The sequence below is a fragment of the Mustela nigripes genome, chromosome 13 (assembly GCF_022355385.1).
Source record: "Mustela nigripes isolate SB6536 chromosome 13, MUSNIG.SB6536, whole genome shotgun sequence".
Lineage (NCBI taxonomy): Eukaryota > Metazoa > Chordata > Mammalia > Carnivora > Mustelidae > Mustela > Mustela nigripes.
The window spans coordinates 135,422,597-135,440,143 of record NC_081569.1 but is presented as its reverse complement, the minus strand read 5'-3'; the positions used below and the strand labels follow the sequence as shown (position 1 = coordinate 135,440,143).

General features: G+C 56.0%; 1 protein-coding gene across 3 annotated transcripts; it reads left to right on the top strand.

Annotated features, from left to right (window-relative positions):
• The first annotated feature begins 6,143 nt into the window (after positions 1–6,143).
• Positions 6,144–16,788, top strand: SERPINA1 (serpin family A member 1). 3 transcript variants are annotated; one of them, XM_059373889.1, is made up of 5 exons: positions 6,144–6,349; positions 12,000–12,658; positions 14,098–14,368; positions 15,535–15,682; positions 16,540–16,788. In XM_059373889.1, exons 2-5 carry the CDS (start codon positions 12,004–12,006, stop codon positions 16,726–16,728), a joined length of 1,263 nt encoding a protein of 420 aa, XP_059229872.1. In that variant the 5' UTR covers positions 6,144–6,349; positions 12,000–12,003; the 3' UTR covers positions 16,729–16,788. The 3 variants fall into 3 exon arrangements, with proteins under 3 accessions (XP_059229872.1, XP_059229870.1, XP_059229871.1); XM_059373887.1 differs by having other exon boundaries at positions 6,145–6,381; XM_059373888.1 differs by lacking the exon at positions 6,144–6,349 and adding an exon at positions 7,933–8,041.
• Positions 16,789–17,547: the final 759 nt, after the last annotated feature.

Genomic DNA, 17,547 nt, shown 5'->3' with positions numbered 1-17,547 from the left:
GGGGGAGGGAAGGGAGGGTCCTGGGGAGGTTTCGTGGACTTCTCTTGTTTATCCTCTCTGAGCCTCACCTGCAGAGTGGTTAGAATAAAACCTTCTTTGCAGAGCTACTGGAAAGAGGACAGTGTGTGTACATAGTGGCTGGCACCCGGGCCCCAGGCAGAGAATGAGCCACTTTTGCCAGGATTCAACTGTGGACATTTGGGGATGGGAGGCGTCAGAGTCGGCTCCTGGACGGGGGGATCCGGGAGCCGCCCCTGGACCTGCCAGGCAGAGTCAGCCTCGGGAGAAGGGAAGGACACACAGCAGCCAACATGACGCAATCCCCCTCCCTCCGTGCTGTTTCACCATCCCAAGGCAGCCCTCGCTCTGTTGTCTTCCCTGAGCCCTTCCGCTTTCCTCATGGGGCAAACAGAGGTGGCAGATGAGAGCAGCAGCTTTGGGGGGTCGGGGGCAGGCTTGGCCGGCAGGACAGCACCCCTCTAGGTCCTGGCTGTGAGCCTTCTGCCCCTCTCCCTCCACCTCCCCATGGTGGGGGCCTCCCTTCCCCACGGGATGGCTTCCAACTCAAACAGGCAACTTGTTTTCAGTCCAGGAAGCTTCATGCCCCATGCCCACTTATAGCATTTTTTAAAAATTTAAGTTCAATTTAAGGAACATACATTGTATTGCTAGTTTCAGAGGTAGAGGTCAGGGAGTCATCAGTTGCACGCAACACCCAGTGCTCACTGCATCACGTGCCCTCCTTCAAGCCCGTCACCCAGTTACCCCAGCCCCCACCACCCTCTCCTCCAGCATCGCTCAGTTTGTTTCCTAGAGTTAAGGAGCATTCTACAGATTTTCACACTCTTGCCCTGGCAAGATGCCTTAACCACATGATAGAAGAAACACTCACTCCTCTCTGTTTGTTAAAGATTTTATTTATTTATTTGAGAGACAGAGAATGAACAGTGGGGAGGGGCAGAGGGAAAGAGAGAGAGAAGCAGACTCCCCATTGAGCAGGGAACCTGACGAGGGACTCCATCCCAGGACCCTGGGATCATGACCTGAGCCAAAGGCAGACGATTAACCAACTGAGCCACCCAGAAGCACCAAAACACCCCATTTCTTCTTCTTCGTTCGTTTGACCTCAGTTCATCCAGCAGCCTTGAGCCCCCACTTTGCGCTCAGCAGAGTCGGAGTCGGAAAACAGGCTGCCCCTCCACTCAGGTAACCACACTCCGGTGTCTGAGCTGAGCCCTTGTCCTGCAGTCACACAGCCTGGTTCCAATCTCCCCTCCACCTCTTGCCAGCTCTGGGACCTAGAGCTGGCAGGCTTGACTTCTATGAGCCTCAGTTTTCTTGTCTGTAAAATGGGGATAACAAAAGTACCCACGTCACAGGCCTGTCATGAGGATGAACAAAATTAATCTCTCTGAAATGCTTGGAACAGTGTTTGGAATGTTCTAGGTTCTTAATAATTGCCGGCTCTCACGACATGTGTTACTACATGTGCTCTGGAAGCAGCAAGGAAAGAGGTGTCCCCAGCGGGGGGGGGGGGGGGGCGCAGGGAGTCTCCTCAGTGACTTAGTCCTGGCCCCAGATGTGCAGGGACACACTGAGTCGGCCACCCTTTCCTCAAAAGCCAGCAACCTCAGAGGCACAGCCCTATAGGGGGACCACAGGCTGGCATGATCTGTGGTGTCAGGCAGGGATCAGGAAATTTGTTCTGGAAAAAACAGATTGTCCATAGGCCTAGCTTTAGGATTTGCAGGCCGCAAAGTTTCTGTCACCACGATCTGCTGTGGCTACCGCCCCAGGAAAGCAGCCATGGAGGGTGAACCAACAGCGTGATGGTGTTGTGATGGTGTTGTGATTAAATGAAATCTGTATTTCACATATTTTCCTGCATTACAAACCTCTTCCACATGCCACCCCGACCTCTGCTCCTGCGGTCACAGCCCCTTCTCTCACTCTGACCCACCTGCCCCTCATTGATAAGGACCCTCCTAATTACACTGGGCCCACACCTGGAAAATCCAGGTAAATGTCCCGTCTCAAGATCACGACCTTCTCGCATCTTGAAACCTCGCTTTCAGAGTGACACACTCACATGTCCTGGGGATGAGGACGTGGTTGTCTCTGGAGATGCTGTTCTATCTACTGCAGAGGCAGTGACGGGAGAGTGGCTGACGTGACACCCCAGGAGGTTTAAGGTGGTCGCACCTCACCATCTCCACGTGTCTACATCTGCAGGCCCGAGAGCGCTGAGGACAGGTGAAGGGGGTATAGCAAGAGGGGAGCTGGAGACAAAGAGTTGACCGGATGTCTCGGACCCGATGGCAAGTCCACGGGATGGCCGTGGGTCATATGAGGGGCGGGAGGGGGGAAGAGAAGGCCACCGGAGGTAAGATGGACAGGAAGCAAGTGGCTGTGGGCTTGGAAGGCCATCCGCAGCCATGCAGAATGGACCAGGCGGGCCCTTGTTGCCCTGCCCCCATGGTGCAGGATGGGGTCCACGGGCCTGCAGATGTCAGGGATGAGGCCGGGAGAAGGTGGGCCTGGCCAGGGAGGGTAACTACCTGATTGCCGGAGGGAGAGAGTTTGGACTCAGCTGCGGGCCAGGAGAATAGGACTTTCTCCTGCCTCCCGCCCCGGGTCAGGGATGCCGGAGAATAGCGTCCACCGGAGAGGACTTCAGGGGAAGCCGGATCTCGGGGATGCCCAGGACTAGTACCCGGGCAAGGGAGGGGCTGCTGGGGCAGGTGATGGGGAACTGAGCCCCAGGAATGAAGTGCGACACAGGGAGAGGCAGATATGAAAGCTGCCAAAAAGTGCAGTGTCCCAGGTTCTCACCAGCTGGCTGTGGACTTTGCCCTTAGAATCTGTGGTCCTTCCTATCACCGGGGGATAGGGAGACTATGTTTAAGGTTGGAGCAGTTGCCAGAAAGAGAAGTGAAGAGAAAGTCTGGATATGTGGACTCCAGGAGAGCTGCTGGAAGCCCTAGAGGCAGCCCCAGTGCCTTCCTGGCGCTTACCCCCAGGGCAACCCTCGTCTGTGGCTCCTGCCTCCTGCCTATCTTCTCCATCCCTCTGCCTTATCCTCGCTCACAGGGACATCTGAAAGGGGCTCTGTGGTGCCCAGGCTCAACCCACAGTAGGGTGCAAGTTTCTGGACAGCGGGAAGAGCACACCTTCTACGTTTGCAAACTCTGAAGGTAATCAGTACAGGAGGTTTAGTGAGTGAATACATAGATGATATATCCATTAATAGGTGGGAAGAATTAAGGAAGATGACCCCATATGATGCCAACAGATAGAGGAAGGAAGGGAGTGATGGGGCAGGGACAAGGAGGCGGACCGGCCGCACTGTCAGCCTCGGGGGACCTCTTGGTGCCTCGGTTTCCGTGTCTGTACTAAGGGAATATTAACGCTATCTACCGCACGGGATTCAGACAGAGCCCAGGAGACAGGAAGCCCTGGGCCCTTCTGGAGTCAGTTTGCGGGTTTGTATCCCCAAACAAGAGTAGCAAAAGATTCCCTAAGACCGAGCAAACAGAAAGGCTTAAAGTCAACAGGAAAGGAGACAGCAAGGTGAATCGAACCATTTCAACCCAAGGTCAGAGTTGGGCAAGTTCAAAGATCCCTAATGCCCTTCTTATCTGAGCTACCCACGCAGGCCTCGAGTTTCTGAAAAACAAGTTCCAAAGTCCTTCGGGGTCTCCCTTGGCCCCACACAGGGATGAGTCCCGCACAGCCGGTGCTCGCCAGGGCTCCTGGGAGAACCCCTGCCACACCTGCTCCCTTCCTCCCGCAGGGGAGACAGAGAAGATGACAAGGGAACTGAAATGGGCGGTCATCGCTCGAACACGTGTATGCGTGCTGAAGGTTGGCACGCATCACTAACAAAAGAAAAGAGATAACTTCCAGAGTCTAGTGGTATGTCTTTTAGGAGGGTCTAGTTACTTTGGGATGGTGACTCCCTCGTTAAATGAGGACAAGCTGAGTCTCCTAAAAGCTGAAGGGCCATCACAACCATAATGGCCCATAAATTCAATGAAGTTAAAATGAAGTGTAGAAAATGTTAGTTATAATACAAATAATGGTTTTATTGATTCTAACACATAGGGGATAAAGCTACAGAGTCGTGCTTTATTCCTTCTATCCCTTACAGTGCATAGATCTGCCTTCTTTTCCTCCGAGTAAGGAGGAAGAGTGAAAACAAGAAGCTGTGGGTAAGACAGACACTTCCAGAAAAACTAAGACCGGAACCACACACAGGGGTGTCGCAAGGTGGATGATTTGCAAGATGCCAACAGGACGCAAATTCACAGCCGATTTAATTCACGTCCTGGGAGGGAAAGCTGAGAGCATCCAATTAACCTCTGAACGTGAACAGGCTCTGGCAAGGCAGATGCAGGTGTCAGTTATGCCCACAGAGCAGGCCCGGGGTAGAACACCCCACAGGCATCCCCTCATTCGAGGCTCACAACGACTACATGAGAAAAAGATTCTCATTATCCCCATTTCCCAGATGAGGAAACCCAGGCTCTGAGATCAGCCCCGCAAGTCGACGGGGCTCCAACCACCCGACACCCAACTCGGTGCTCTGCTCCCCACCCTTGGCCTCCAGGAAGCAAAATGAGCTCAGAGCCCAGGAGAAAGGACTGGAGACTTTTGGGATCAGCAGAAGCTTGAATGCAAAGAGGTCTGCCTGGACAAGGAGCGCTGTTCCCATGTCCTTCTCCTACTCAGATCCTAGGGACGCATCTAAATGGGCTCCCAGGCCCGGGTCCCATCCACAAAGATCCCATGGTAGACATCGACCTAGGGCCCACCTGGGCTGAGCTGCCCTCAGTCTTACATGAAATCATCTCGTGCTTTGTTGACAGTCCTGATACAAGCAATAGATCTCATCTTGCCAAAGCGATAGATTGCATCTTGCCTCTTACAGATGAGGGGACAGAGGCACAGGGAGGGTCCACGGTGAAGTTCTCTTGAAGGACAGGGTAGAGTTCAGACTTGACTCGGATGTTTGGCTCCTGAGCCCAGGCCTTAACCGCTGCCCCACACGGAAGGAGGGAGCCAGTGTCTGGAGGGGAGGGACCCCGTAGTGAGCAAGGGGGGACCCAAGGGGGAGCCTACTGTGAGAGACCGGTGCACCTTTGTGTTACGTGGGACAGTCCTGGTCCCCACGCTCACCAGGGAGCTCTGCTGGTGACTGGCTGCCCCTCCTGACCTGAGCCACCAGCCTGGCTAACCAACTGAGCCACCCAGGTGCCCCCTTTGTGTGTGTGTGTGTGTGTGTGTGCAGAAAGAACTCTTGGCCCAGGGCCCCTCGCACACCCTCCCCCTCACTCCCTTACCACCAAAGACCCCACAGCTCAGCTCTCAGACTTCTCTCCAGCCCACTCCCACCCCTAGGCTGGGCCCCGAGTCTGGGAAGGTGTCCCCAGAAGCTTCTTATTTAAACCAGTCCACAGGATGTTCCTAGGACGCACTCACTCCCTGGGAGCCAGGCTACCACCAACAGATCCAGAAGTGAGCAAGTGGGCAAGGCATTCCCCACCACGGCTCTTGGTTCATGGGACGGCTGCTGCAGAGATTGGTCACTGGGTGCCCCTCCCCCACTCCCAACCAGGATTCCATCCTTGCTCTGTTGCTCATATCCTCCCATCCCATTCCTAGATCGTTTGTCCAGAGCAGCTCCTCTGCAGCAGGAAATCCCGGGGGATTGGGGACCCCAGAGCGCAAGGATGGGGAGATGAGGAAGGGCTGAGCATGGAACCTTGGACTCAGACGGGACAGGGCCCCGAGCCCCTCACACCCCCCCTCTCCAAATGTCCCAGTCCCTGCTGGGACATCTCACAGCCCTTGTGTACCCAACCCAAAGTCCGCAATACACACATCCCCCATACACAAGACCCTTCTCAGCCTCCGTGGGGCTCCCACTGGGTATTGTGCAGGTGACTCAGTCCTTCCCTCTACGGCTGCTCCTGGAAAGCTGCCAAGATGCCATGCCAGGCCCTAGGCCAGGACAGTGACACCTGCTCTCTCCATGAACCCCCTGAGCCCAGGGCGACCCTCCCTCTTACAGAAGTTCAGAGGGACTGGGTGACTCGTCAGGGTCACATAGGCTGGACACAGCTAGAAGAGCAGGTGACAAGGGCTGCCTGGGTCAGGGAGGGCCAGCTGCACCCTCTAGCTACCCACGGCTTTGTGCAAGGAGACTTCCTGTCCCGTTCCCCGCCCCTCCCGGACGTGCTGCCTCTGACACTCAGAGCTTCCTTCCAAGGCTGGCAGAGACCGTGCGCTGCTCAGGGTGCATACAGAATCCCGGAGGAGGAGGAGAAGGAGGAGGCTGCCGCAGGAGGTGTGGAGGCCACCGCAGCTCAAGGATTGGAGGTAGAGGGGGTGTAGGGCAGAGCCTTCCCACAAACCCTGAGGCCACTGGGCTGTGGGAAACAAGCTTGGCAACAGCGTGCAAGATGGGGCACTCGGCACGGCCCACCCCCTGTGGGAAGTGGGAGGGGCAGCTGGGTTTGGAGGGAGGCATTGTACAGACAGAGAAACTGAGGCATGGGATGAGGAAGAGGTGCCCAGGAGGTATGGAGGTCAGGCCTCACCCCAGTCAACTAGCTCTCTGAGCTGTGAGGGGATGGAGAGCCCCAGTGAGGAGAAGCCCATCCAGCCAGCTGAGGGGAAAGAGCCTGGGGCGCATTCCGGGAAGCTCCCCCCAAACAGTGACACCAGGGAGACCCACCGGCACATGTAGGACCACTTCATAAGGGGCTCACCGTGCACACCCAGCCCCGGGCTCTGAGCTAACCCAGAACGACCGCATTGAATCCTCACGGCAGCCCACCAAGGTGGGTACCGTTTCAAACCTCATTTTACAGGTGGAGAAACTGAGGCAGGGGCAGGTAAAACAGCTTGTCTGAGATCTCATAGTCAGCAAATAGGGGAGCTAGTTTCTCACATCTGAAACTATGTAGCAGAGGAAGCTACAGGCTGTTCACTGGGCACAGTCCCTCGTTTGGGACCGGGGGATGAGAGAAAGGACACAAATGCACGCAGCTGCTCCATCAAATGTCCGTGGAGCGCCTGCTTGTGCGGGGCAGCTGTCCGAGCACACCGAGAGGGATGCGGTCCGCCTTAGGCTTTTAAAGAGACTGCAGTCAAAGGAGGCCCAGTCACTCTCAACCCTGCACCAGCACCTTCCCCACCGCCAGCCCCTTGGGGGTCTGTAGCAGCCCCAGAACAGGGCCATGTTCCCAGGAAAATTCAAGCCCTGTGTGGCTCGCACTCCTCTGTTGGGAGCCACACCCCATGGAAACAGAAACAGGCTGAGGCTGGCAAAGAATTCAGTCTTGTCCTGCCCAGAGAAGCCCAGAGAGCCAGGCTGAGCAGACCCAGATGAAAAGCCCCCTGTGTGCCAGGCCCTTGACAGAAGTTATTGTGCACATCCCTGACCATGCTAGCCCAAGGCCGCTGTGTCAGCAGCAGTCATGGTCCCCGTTCCTCCCCGGGAAAATCAACAGAGCTCGTGTCCAGGGTTAGCCTGGCCTCTCCACTCCGGACCTCGGTTTCCTTCCCTAACAAAGGTGGTGCTTTTCACTTCCCCGCCCCTCCCAAGGCCGCAGAGCATCTCCCGCAGGAGGCATCTCAAGGTGGCTGGGTGAATGGTAGCTCTCACTGGGTCAGCCACTGAGAATTCCCCAGTGGGAGGGGAGGCTGTCCCCAAGAGTGCCTGAGTCATACCACCTCTCCGTGAATGCAGGACGCCACACTTTATGGGCCGGGTACAATGACTCCCTTTGGGAGACGGGACGGAGGGCCCTGGGCTGCCCGGGCCGGGGCGCAGACCGGTGGGTGTGGGTGGACAGCTCAGAGGTGGCCTCTGGACTTAGTCCCTGTTTGCTCCTCCGATAACTGGGGTGACCTTAGTTAATATTCACCAGCAACCTCCCCCATCATCCCTGTGGGTCCACGGCTTAAATAGGAACCAGAGACAAGGCTCTGTCTCCTCAGCCTTGGTCACCGGCCGCGGCCTGGGACAGTAACTGTAAGTATGCCTTCCCACCGGAGAGAGCCTCCTGAAAGCCTCCCATGCTGCCAGGCAGGTCCCGGGGACACAGGGAGGATGGAACAGGCTGTGGCTGGACCCCTTGTTGTCATGGCAACAGTGACCCCGGAGGTCCTTTCCGCTCCCAAGCCTGCTCTAGGGTCTCCCTAGTACCTACTGGTGAATACGCTGGCCCTCAGTGAGCCGTGCGGAAGTGGGCACCCCAGGAAGGAGCATGTTCCTGCCGGCACAGCTCCGGTGTCCCTCCTGTTGGTTGTCTCCTGCTGGCCTCACCACCTTCCCTGTACTTCCCCTGCCACGGGTAGGAAAAGTAAGGCCCAGAGAGGGACAGTGGGGAGCCCAGGCAGGACCAGAGCCCAGAGCTCCAGCCACACATCGGGCCTCTGTCCTCTGCAGAGACACCCAGAACAGAACCATGATGGGCCCCCCCCTGTGCTCAGTGGGTCTCTGGGCGCCCTCATGCACAATGGAAGATGGGAGACCCTGGAGACGGGGCCCAGGTTCAAGGCTTCAGCGGTGCTCCTGAGCCCTTGATCTAGCCAGCCGGTTGCAGTCAGCCATTTGAGCCTTAGAGCAACCTTCTGAGGTGGTTACTGAGATTATGCCCATTTTAAGGAAATCAGGAACAGAGAAGCTCATAACTTGCTCTAAATTGCACACTACCCAGGATTCCAACTGGGGTCACCTGGCCCGAGATCTCACCCTCCCTAACCTCTTCCTCCCACCAACATAATTCCCTTGGTTCTTAGGAGCCAGCTGGGGAATGGGAGAAACACAACTGGGCTGGCCTTGAGGCCTCTTTGATGCTGGGTGACCTTGGACTACTGTTCAACCTCTCTGTCCTCTTGGGCACAGTGGAGACAATCTTGGCCCTCTTTGCTCTCATCCCGCCCCGGCCCCAGCCTTGATCTCTGCAGCATGGGAAGCAGATAATTTTTCTGTCATCAGTTCTTGGAAATGGGGGCTACAAAGATGACCAAGGCCAAGGCCACCAGGCTCCCACGTGGCACTCGGAAATATCCATATATTGGTAACAGCTAAGTCTCCCTGACAGCTGACTGTGTGTCAAGCATTTCTTGGCACTTTGCACATATTTAATTTGCACAATAGCTCTGTGAGGAAGTGCACCCTTGTCCTCTCCAGGAATGGAGGTTCGGAGAGGTTAATTAACCTGTCCAAGGTCACACAGCTGCTGTGGAACTCTGGCCTCAGAGCCACTGGCCTGAGCCAATGGACAAGCGACCCTGTCCCTCTTCACCTAGCCCGACCACTTCAACATTTTCTAGTTCAAGGTCTCTGGCTTCAGCTTTGTAAACGGAGAAGGATGGAGTGCCGAGTTATGGGATCCACATTGCCTGGCATTAAACCCCAGATTCACAGGCATCCAGGTCTGTGGTTTTCAGTATGTTGCTCGACCTCCAGAGGCCTCAATTTCTCCATCTATAAAATGGGGCTGATAATTATTCCCGCTCCACAGGGTAAGCGTTGAGGGGACATTAGCTGAGACAGTGTGCATGAAACACCTGCTGTTTATGGGGGTGACAACCAGGACAGCGATGGCGGTGCTGGTGTTTTCTTGGCGTGGGGTTCAGCAGCAGCTAGGAGGCAAAACATAAATACTTGGGGAATTGAATTTAAAATTCTCCAGACTCTCTGGTCCTGGGCAATGTGGCAACCAGCCAGGAAGAAATCTGCTGGTTTTTACACGTGTACCCCACCTGTGCGCAGGTAGGGGGAGAGCTTCCACACCCAACAGGTGCCTGCCCACCTACCCTCACATCTGCCCAGAGAAGGATTCTTTTCTCCAAGACAAAAAGCCAAGGTTCAGAGGAATGAAGTCATGTCCCCAGGGATGCTGGCCCAAACGTGTCCTGGCTGGGTCATGCATGGACTTATTCAGTGACAGGCTTAGGTTGTTGATGGCCCACTGGCTCTCCTGGACCCTGCTGGGTCACCCCTGATCATTCATTTTATGCTCATGGGTGGATCTAGAATTTGACCAGATAAGGGGATGGCTCACTTCCTGTGTGCCCACCCAGTGTGAGTGTCCATCAAGGTCCGGTTCTGGCACTCACCGTCTGAGACCAGAGGACACAGCTATCTCAGTCTGCAGGTCAATTGGCAGGAAAACTAAGACTCAATCCAGCTTTGTCACTGATTTGCTGTGTGACCTTGGCAAGGCCCTGACCCTCTCTGGGCCTCAGACCTTTTACTATAAAAAGAAGCAGCCAGAATCAGTGATGCTATACCTGGTAGATGGGCTCACCACAGCTGTGGCCCCTTCCCAGCCAGCCCAGACCAGCAATCCCTGGAGGGAGAGGGCAGCCATCCACTCCCTACCCCCACAACGGGAGTCTCAGTCCATTTTCTTCCACCAAACCCAAATAGCTTCTAACTGAGAATCCAACAGTAGTATAGGGGTATAGGGGAATAGTATAGTATAGTAGTATAGGGGGATAGTAGTATAGTAGTATAGGGGGATAGTAGTATAGTAGTATAGGGGAAACTCATTTAGGTCTTCCCCCACCGCAGCTTTGACAGCTGGGGACTTGCCTGCCCAAGGCCAAGGGGATGGTAGCGGTGCCATCAGGGCTGGAAGCCACAGCCCCTGAGGCCTTTTGGCATACTTGGTGTCCCCACCCTGCAGAGGCCCAAATCCCTCATGATCTCTGAGCCCCACAGAGATGAGGGGTTTCTGCAAACCGTGAAAGTCCACCCCAAACCCAAGCAGGGAAGCAAAGAGGAGCCGAGGGCGTGGACCTCTGCAGAGCCAGTGCGACCACCAGCAGCTCTGTTTCCGCTGTAGTTTAAGAAAAATAAAAACACGTATTGCGTAATGTGCGGTCCGTCCGGTCTGGATGCTTTAGAGGCACGAAGGCCAGAAAAAGGGCAGTGAAGAGAAAGCAACGCTGGGCTTCATTTTGTTGTTTGATTCAAAAAGAAACTCTTTGGGGGTACAGGGTGTGGCCTTTGATAGAAGGGCATGGAGAAAGCAGAAGTTTAGGGGCCCTGATGTTGGAAGGAATGTGTGAGGCTCCTATACCCCACCCCACACACAACCACACAACCCCCAACTTACTGGAGAAGTCACTACCCACTGCCCACATCATGGGCGAGCCCAGAGCTAGGACACAGGTGGTGACAAGGACGAGCAGGTAAGTTGACTGCAGGAACCTCAGTGCATTCATGCAGCTGAGGCCACAAATGTGTGCGGGGCTGCCCTTCAGCTCAGGCAGAAGCTCTGGGGGCTGAGACTCACCATGAGGGGTGAATGGGGACAGCCCTTCAGCTCCATGGGTTCTGGCTGTGTGTCCCTGGGCAGAATCTTACCCTCTCTGGGCAGCAGCCTCATGTCTGCTACATGAAAAGACTCAGTAGAAATGTTCCCATCCACATCCAGTCGTACATGAACCTGATCTGGCCTGATTCCTGGGTAGTTGTGCACAAGTCTCTTATGCTCATTGTGCCTCAGTTTCCCCTTATGTAAGACAGAAGCTGTGACACCTGCACACGGGGCCACTGCAGGGGATAGGGCAGCCATCAAGAGCATGGACTCCCACCCAGATGGCCCGGGTCTGTGATTCTTACTACTTTCCTGCTCTGTGGCCTTGGGGCAGATGACTTCAACTTCTCTGGTCTTCAGTCTCCTCCTCTGTGAATGGACAATGGTCCTGTGCCCTAGGTCATAAGTCATTGCAAGAGGACAATAAGATGAGACAACAAAGTGCACAGAATGGGGCTCGGCACACGGTGAGCCATGTAAAGTCTTAATTACCGTTCTGTCTTTCCGTGATGAGCATGTAGGAGAGTGCTCGGCTGGGGCCAGCACATAGTAGATGTTTAGTAAACTGGATGTTCCACCTGGGGTCAATCAGCGGCCGGGGAACTCGCCATGTGACCTGACTAAGGCGTGGTGCACCCCCTCTTTGTCTTGCAGGACGATGGCATCCTCCGTTCCCTGGGGCCTCCTGCTGCTGGCGGGGCTGTGCTGCCTGGCCCCCCGCTCCCTGGCCTCGAGTCCCCTGGGAGCCGCTGTCCAGGACACAGGTGCACCCCACCACGACCATGAGCACCATGAGGAGCCAGCCTGCCACAAGATTGCCCCGAACCTGGCCGACTTCGCCTTCAGCATGTACCGCCAGGTGGCGCATGGGTCCAACACCACCAACATCTTCTTCTCCCCCGTGAGCATCGCGACCGCCTTTGCGTTGCTTTCTCTGGGGGCCAAGGGTGACACTCACTCCGAGATCATGAAGGGCCTTAGGTTCAACCTCACTGAGAGAGCCGAGGGTGAGGTCCACCAAGGCTTCCAGCAACTTCTCCGCACCCTCAACCACCCAGACAACCAGCTGCAGCTGACCACTGGCAATGGTCTCTTCATCGCTGAGGGCATGAAGCTACTGGATAAGTTTTTGGAGGATGTCAAGAACCTGTACCACTCAGAAGCCTTCTCCACCAATTTCGGGGACACCGAAGCAGCCAAGAAACAGATCAACGATTATGTTGAGAAGGGAACCCAAGGGAAAATTGTGGATTTGGTCAAAGACCTTGACAAAGACACAGCTTTCGCTCTGGTGAATTACATTTTCTTTAAAGGTAAGGTTGCCAACACCAGCCTGAGCTTGTTCCCATAAAAACATCCAAAAATATTCTCTAACACGCCATTGTTAAACTTTCCATAGCCATCCAGGATGCATAGGGTGGTGTGTCTCCACATGCATTAATTGGTTTCCTAATTAACCACTGTCATACATTCCATGATCAACTGAGATCAGATGATGATGGGTGGGACGGTCACATCACCATCTTCTCTGCGGGACTTCTCAGAGCCTTTGATGTGCTAGTGTGCCTTGTCAGCCCCCACCAGGGAGTTAACTAAAAACAGGCGGTTTTAGCAGAGTGTATGAAGGGAATGGGTTTTCTTGGAACACAACTTCTGACAACTGCACTGCAGTTGTTGTGTCAGAAAGAGGGAAAGCTTTGACGTCAGAAACACCAGAGTTGGAATCCTTCCCTACCGATTGTTAGCTCTTTGATGGGCGGCAAGCCATCCTACCACTTTGAGGTCTTCCCTCTGTCATGGGGACATACTAATACCCTTGTTGTCAGGTTTCCGTGAGGATAGAACAAGTCACAAAGAAACCAGGGCCGCACGCTCACACAGCAAGTGCTCGACTGAGCTTGAATCTCAGCCTGGCCTCCTCCCTGAGCAGTGGCAACGTGGGGGCCCTGTGGACCACAGAGGGTGCTCTAAGGCAGCGGAGCAGCCCGTGGAGATGGCCTGGAGGGAGTGGGGGTAAAGAGCAAGGCCAGAAAGCCTTCCTTCACTGTGCCGGCGACTCCTCGCTCGGGGGGCAACAGACCAACGGAGAGCCTGGGGCCAGAGCAGAGCATCTGAGGTCCCCGCTCTGCTGTGAGGCTTCTGGTGGGTCTGGCCTCTCTCCAGCCTCAGTCTCCATCTCTGTACAATGGGAGAGTTGGGTGCAGGCGGGGGTGCCCGGGGCACCTTCCCACTCTGACTTGCCCGGATGGGGCTGCTCTCTTGGCGTGGGGGGTGGAGGGTGGGGAGGAGCTGCCCAGGCACCTGTGTTCCACACAGTGATCCAGACACAGCCTTGGAGTCGTGGTGAGAGTGATTCCCTGAATGACAAGGACCGCCCGCTAACGAGGGGCAGGGAGACTTGGACAGGGAGGTGCTGAGTAGGGCTGATGTCAGTCGTTTTCATGTAGAACCTCCCAAGACCCCCTCAAATTAGTAAGCATGAAATACAAGTAAAAATGCTCGCTCTGCAACGCGGCTTGGCATCCCTCGGCCTCCATCAGGTCCACGTTCTGAATCCCTCACGGGTCTCGCATTGCTCTCCCCAAAGTCCTTTCGGCAGACTTTGCTGCAGCTCCGCTTTACAGGTGGTGAAATCAAAGATCCTTCCAACAGTAGGACCCCAGCAAGGAGGCTCAGGGCCGGTCTATCCCCCCCACATGGTCCCAACCTTCTCCCACCTCTGGCTGACGCCCCCTTCCCCGCCCTTCCTCAGGCAAATGGGAGAAGCCCTTCGAGGCGGAGCACACCACAGTGGAGGACTTCCACGTGGACGAGCACACCACCGTCAAGGTGCCCATGATGAGCCGGCTGGGCATGTTCGACGTCCACCATTGCAACAAGCTGTCCAGCTGGGTCCTGCTCATGGACTACGTGGGCAACGCCACCGCCATCTTCATCCTCCCCGACCAGGGCAAAATGCACCACCTGGAGGACACGCTGACCAAGGAAGTCCTGGCTAAGTTCCTGGAAAACAGACACACCAGGTGATTCCCAAACCGAGAACAACTTGGATACCGCCATGTCGGGCCGGCCATGGGGAGGGAGGGTAGACCCACAGCCGGTGGACTGGACGACTGTGCAAGACCTGTTGTCCCGGACACAGGCTCGTGGCACTCACGCCACACCGGCTGGGCTCCGTAAAAGGGACATGCCCATGGGGATGAGGCCACAATCCTGTGTCCTTGGGGACTCCCTCACCACGGACACTGCCCTTTCCCCGTGCCAGGGCCTAGAGTGGGGGGAGCGACGTCAGCACGTGCCCGGGACAACCAAGAAGGGAGACCCGGGCTTCTGGCAACACAGGCAGGGAACATGGTGTTAGAGAAGGGACAGTCTGGGGCAAAACGGAGAGAGCCCGCCTGGACGCCAGAAAAGCAGAGGCCCAGGTGGGTTTGGGTTCCTCTCTCACCAGACCCATGCGGTTTGATGAGGTCCCCACGGGGAAGTGACAGTGAGTCCACACCCCAGATTCGTGTGTCCCTCAGGAGTCACACGATGCCAAAGCCCTCGGGGACTAGTTTGCCGGGTGCACTCCGAAATACACGTACCCGTATAAGTGTGTGCGGTAGGAACATAGAAAAATAATCAAATACATTAAAATTAGAATTAAGAAGTAAAATTAACATCCAGAAGAAGACATAATAAACATGTACATATATAAATGAATATGAAAACACAGACAAGCATAAGGTTAAAATTAAAATAAATTAATTTAAGTTTTAAGACGCCTTCTCCCCGACCTCACCCTGTGTTCCCGCACCGGAGGCTGAGGAAGGAGAACAAGGGATGGCAGACCCCAGAGACGCTCACGGGGAGCCCCAGTGCCCGTCAGCTCGCACTGGCAGGCCCTTGATTCAGACCCTGGAGACGTCTCCATCAGGGGGGACCTAACCCTGCAGGGCGACCCAGAGGAGTGTCCAGAGGGCTGCTCAGAGGAGACAGGAGGCAGTCCCTTCAAACTTGGCAGGATAAACCCATCCCTGTGACTCTATGTTCTTGGGCCCCAGGGGCTGGACAAACAAGAAATAGAATAAACCCATTCGCGCACCTCCAGTCCCCGTGTGGGAGGGAGAGGGCCGCCGAGCAGGACGAAGAGCCAGAAATGAGATACTCCACGTGTGTGAAACCCCTTTGTTTCCTGTCATACCAGGTCTGCCAATTTACGTTTGCCCAAACTGACCATTTCTGGAACCTACGATCTGAAAACCGTCCTCAGCAAAATGGGCATCACCAGGGTCTTCAGCAATGACGCTGATCTCTCGGGGATCACGGAGAAAGAGCCCCTGAAGCTGTCCAAGGTCAGTTGTCCCTGATGCCCGTGGGTCAGAAGGTGTCACAGTGTGTACGGAGCTGCAGCTCAGAGGTGGGGGAGGGACAAAGGGACACAGATGCACCTGCAGACTGAGGTCCCAGAGGAGTGTCACTGGATGCCCTGGGACTGGAACGTGGGCAGGTGACCATGGAGGAAGGGGCCTCTCGGGCTGCTGCCAAACTAGGGACCTCCTCTGCGCTGGTGCCTCTGGGTCACCTTTGGCCAGGGCCTTCCCTTCTTTGGGCCTCGATGGACCCATATTTACCAAGACAGGCTCAGGCTCCATGATTTCAAAGGACTTCTGTCCCTTGCATCTGTGACCCAGGAACTACTGGCCGATCACGGAGTCTGGGTGAATGAGTGATTTCACCTAAAGATGCCATTTATTCAGAAAAGTGGAAAGTGACCAAAGATCCAGCCACTGCTCAATGGCTGGCTGGGAACTGAATGCCTGGTGTGGACCGGACACAGGGAAGGCCCCCCTCAAAGTCCTGGGTCCCAGGGCGCCTGACATCTGGTACCGAAAACAAGGCAGGAGCCACGGAAGATGAATGGCTGGGAAGTCTCCTTGTTGGGGTTGTGAGTTGCTTCCCGCGTAGGCTGAGAAGGTTGGTGAGGATGGAGAACTAGGGCCCACCGGTGCAGTCAGGCAAGGCCTGGAGAAGGTGGGGAAGGCCTGCGTGTTGCCTGCAGGGAGGGAGGCTGTGGTCTAGAAGGACACCCAGGTGGAGGAGGTCTGAGTGAGCCCCTCCCTGGGCCCCATCCCCTTCCTCAGGCCTGGCTCCCAGGCTGGGGCAAGGGACGGCCCCACTCAGAACAGGCCGGTGTCCTCTCTCCCTGCAGGGGGTGCATAAGGCTGTGCTGACCATTGACGAGAAAGGGACAGAAGCTACCGGGGCCACGTTTATGGAAGCCATCCCCATGTCGATGCCCCCAAGTGTCGACTTCAACAGCCCCTTCCTCATCATCATCTACGACAGAAACACCAAGAGTCCCCTCTTCGTGGGAAAGGTGGTGAACCCCACCCAGTAGTAACTCCCTTTGAGGTCCAACTCCCTCCCCCGATGACATTAAAGCGTGACCCTGCCCTGGCTCGAGTGTGACGTGTGACTCCTGCAGCCCCTCATCACTCCCAGGTCTCCCTCTCTGTCCCCGGGAAGCGGGTGGAAGGGCCGTCGCGGCGTCTCTCCTGTAGTTCCCTGTGGTGCCCTGCAGTGGGCTTTCACACCATCCAGGAGCCGTGCGAGGCCAGGAGGAAGTGCTGCCCGCGACGCTCCCTTTGGTGGCTCTTCCCCAGTCACTGGGGAAAAGCTCTGGGGTCTCACAGTCTTATCTGGGAATCCCCAAGAGGGGCTCGCCAGGGCGCAGAGACCAGCCCACCACCCCCACCTCCGCCAAGCATCCACCTCTCGCTAAGCCCCCCAGCCCTGCTGGTGCTTGCAGCGCCCCCCATGAGGGCCCCACCCCCGGCAGGGCTGCCGGCACAGGCCACGCACGAGACTGTCCCCTGCCCCTGTGGCTCCCAGAGCCTCCAGCTCCCGTGGGGACTCGGAACCGCCACATCTGCAACCACAGAGAGAGACTACTCGGTCCGCTTTCCATCCCACCTTGTCACCTGCGCCTGGCTTGGGCTCCTACCACGCAAAGGTCTTTCCTGCAAAAAGCTACGGTCGATTTTGCCTAGAAAACTTTCGATGGCTTTAGGCCAAGAACACATACTCCTGTCCCTGTCCTTCCTTCTCTGCCCCAGGACCCTCAAACCCACGACCCCTAGAAGCAGGCGGGCCCTCCACCTCCTCTTCTCGCCAGGCGGGTCTATGTCACCTGCTCAGACTCATCCGGCTTGTCACA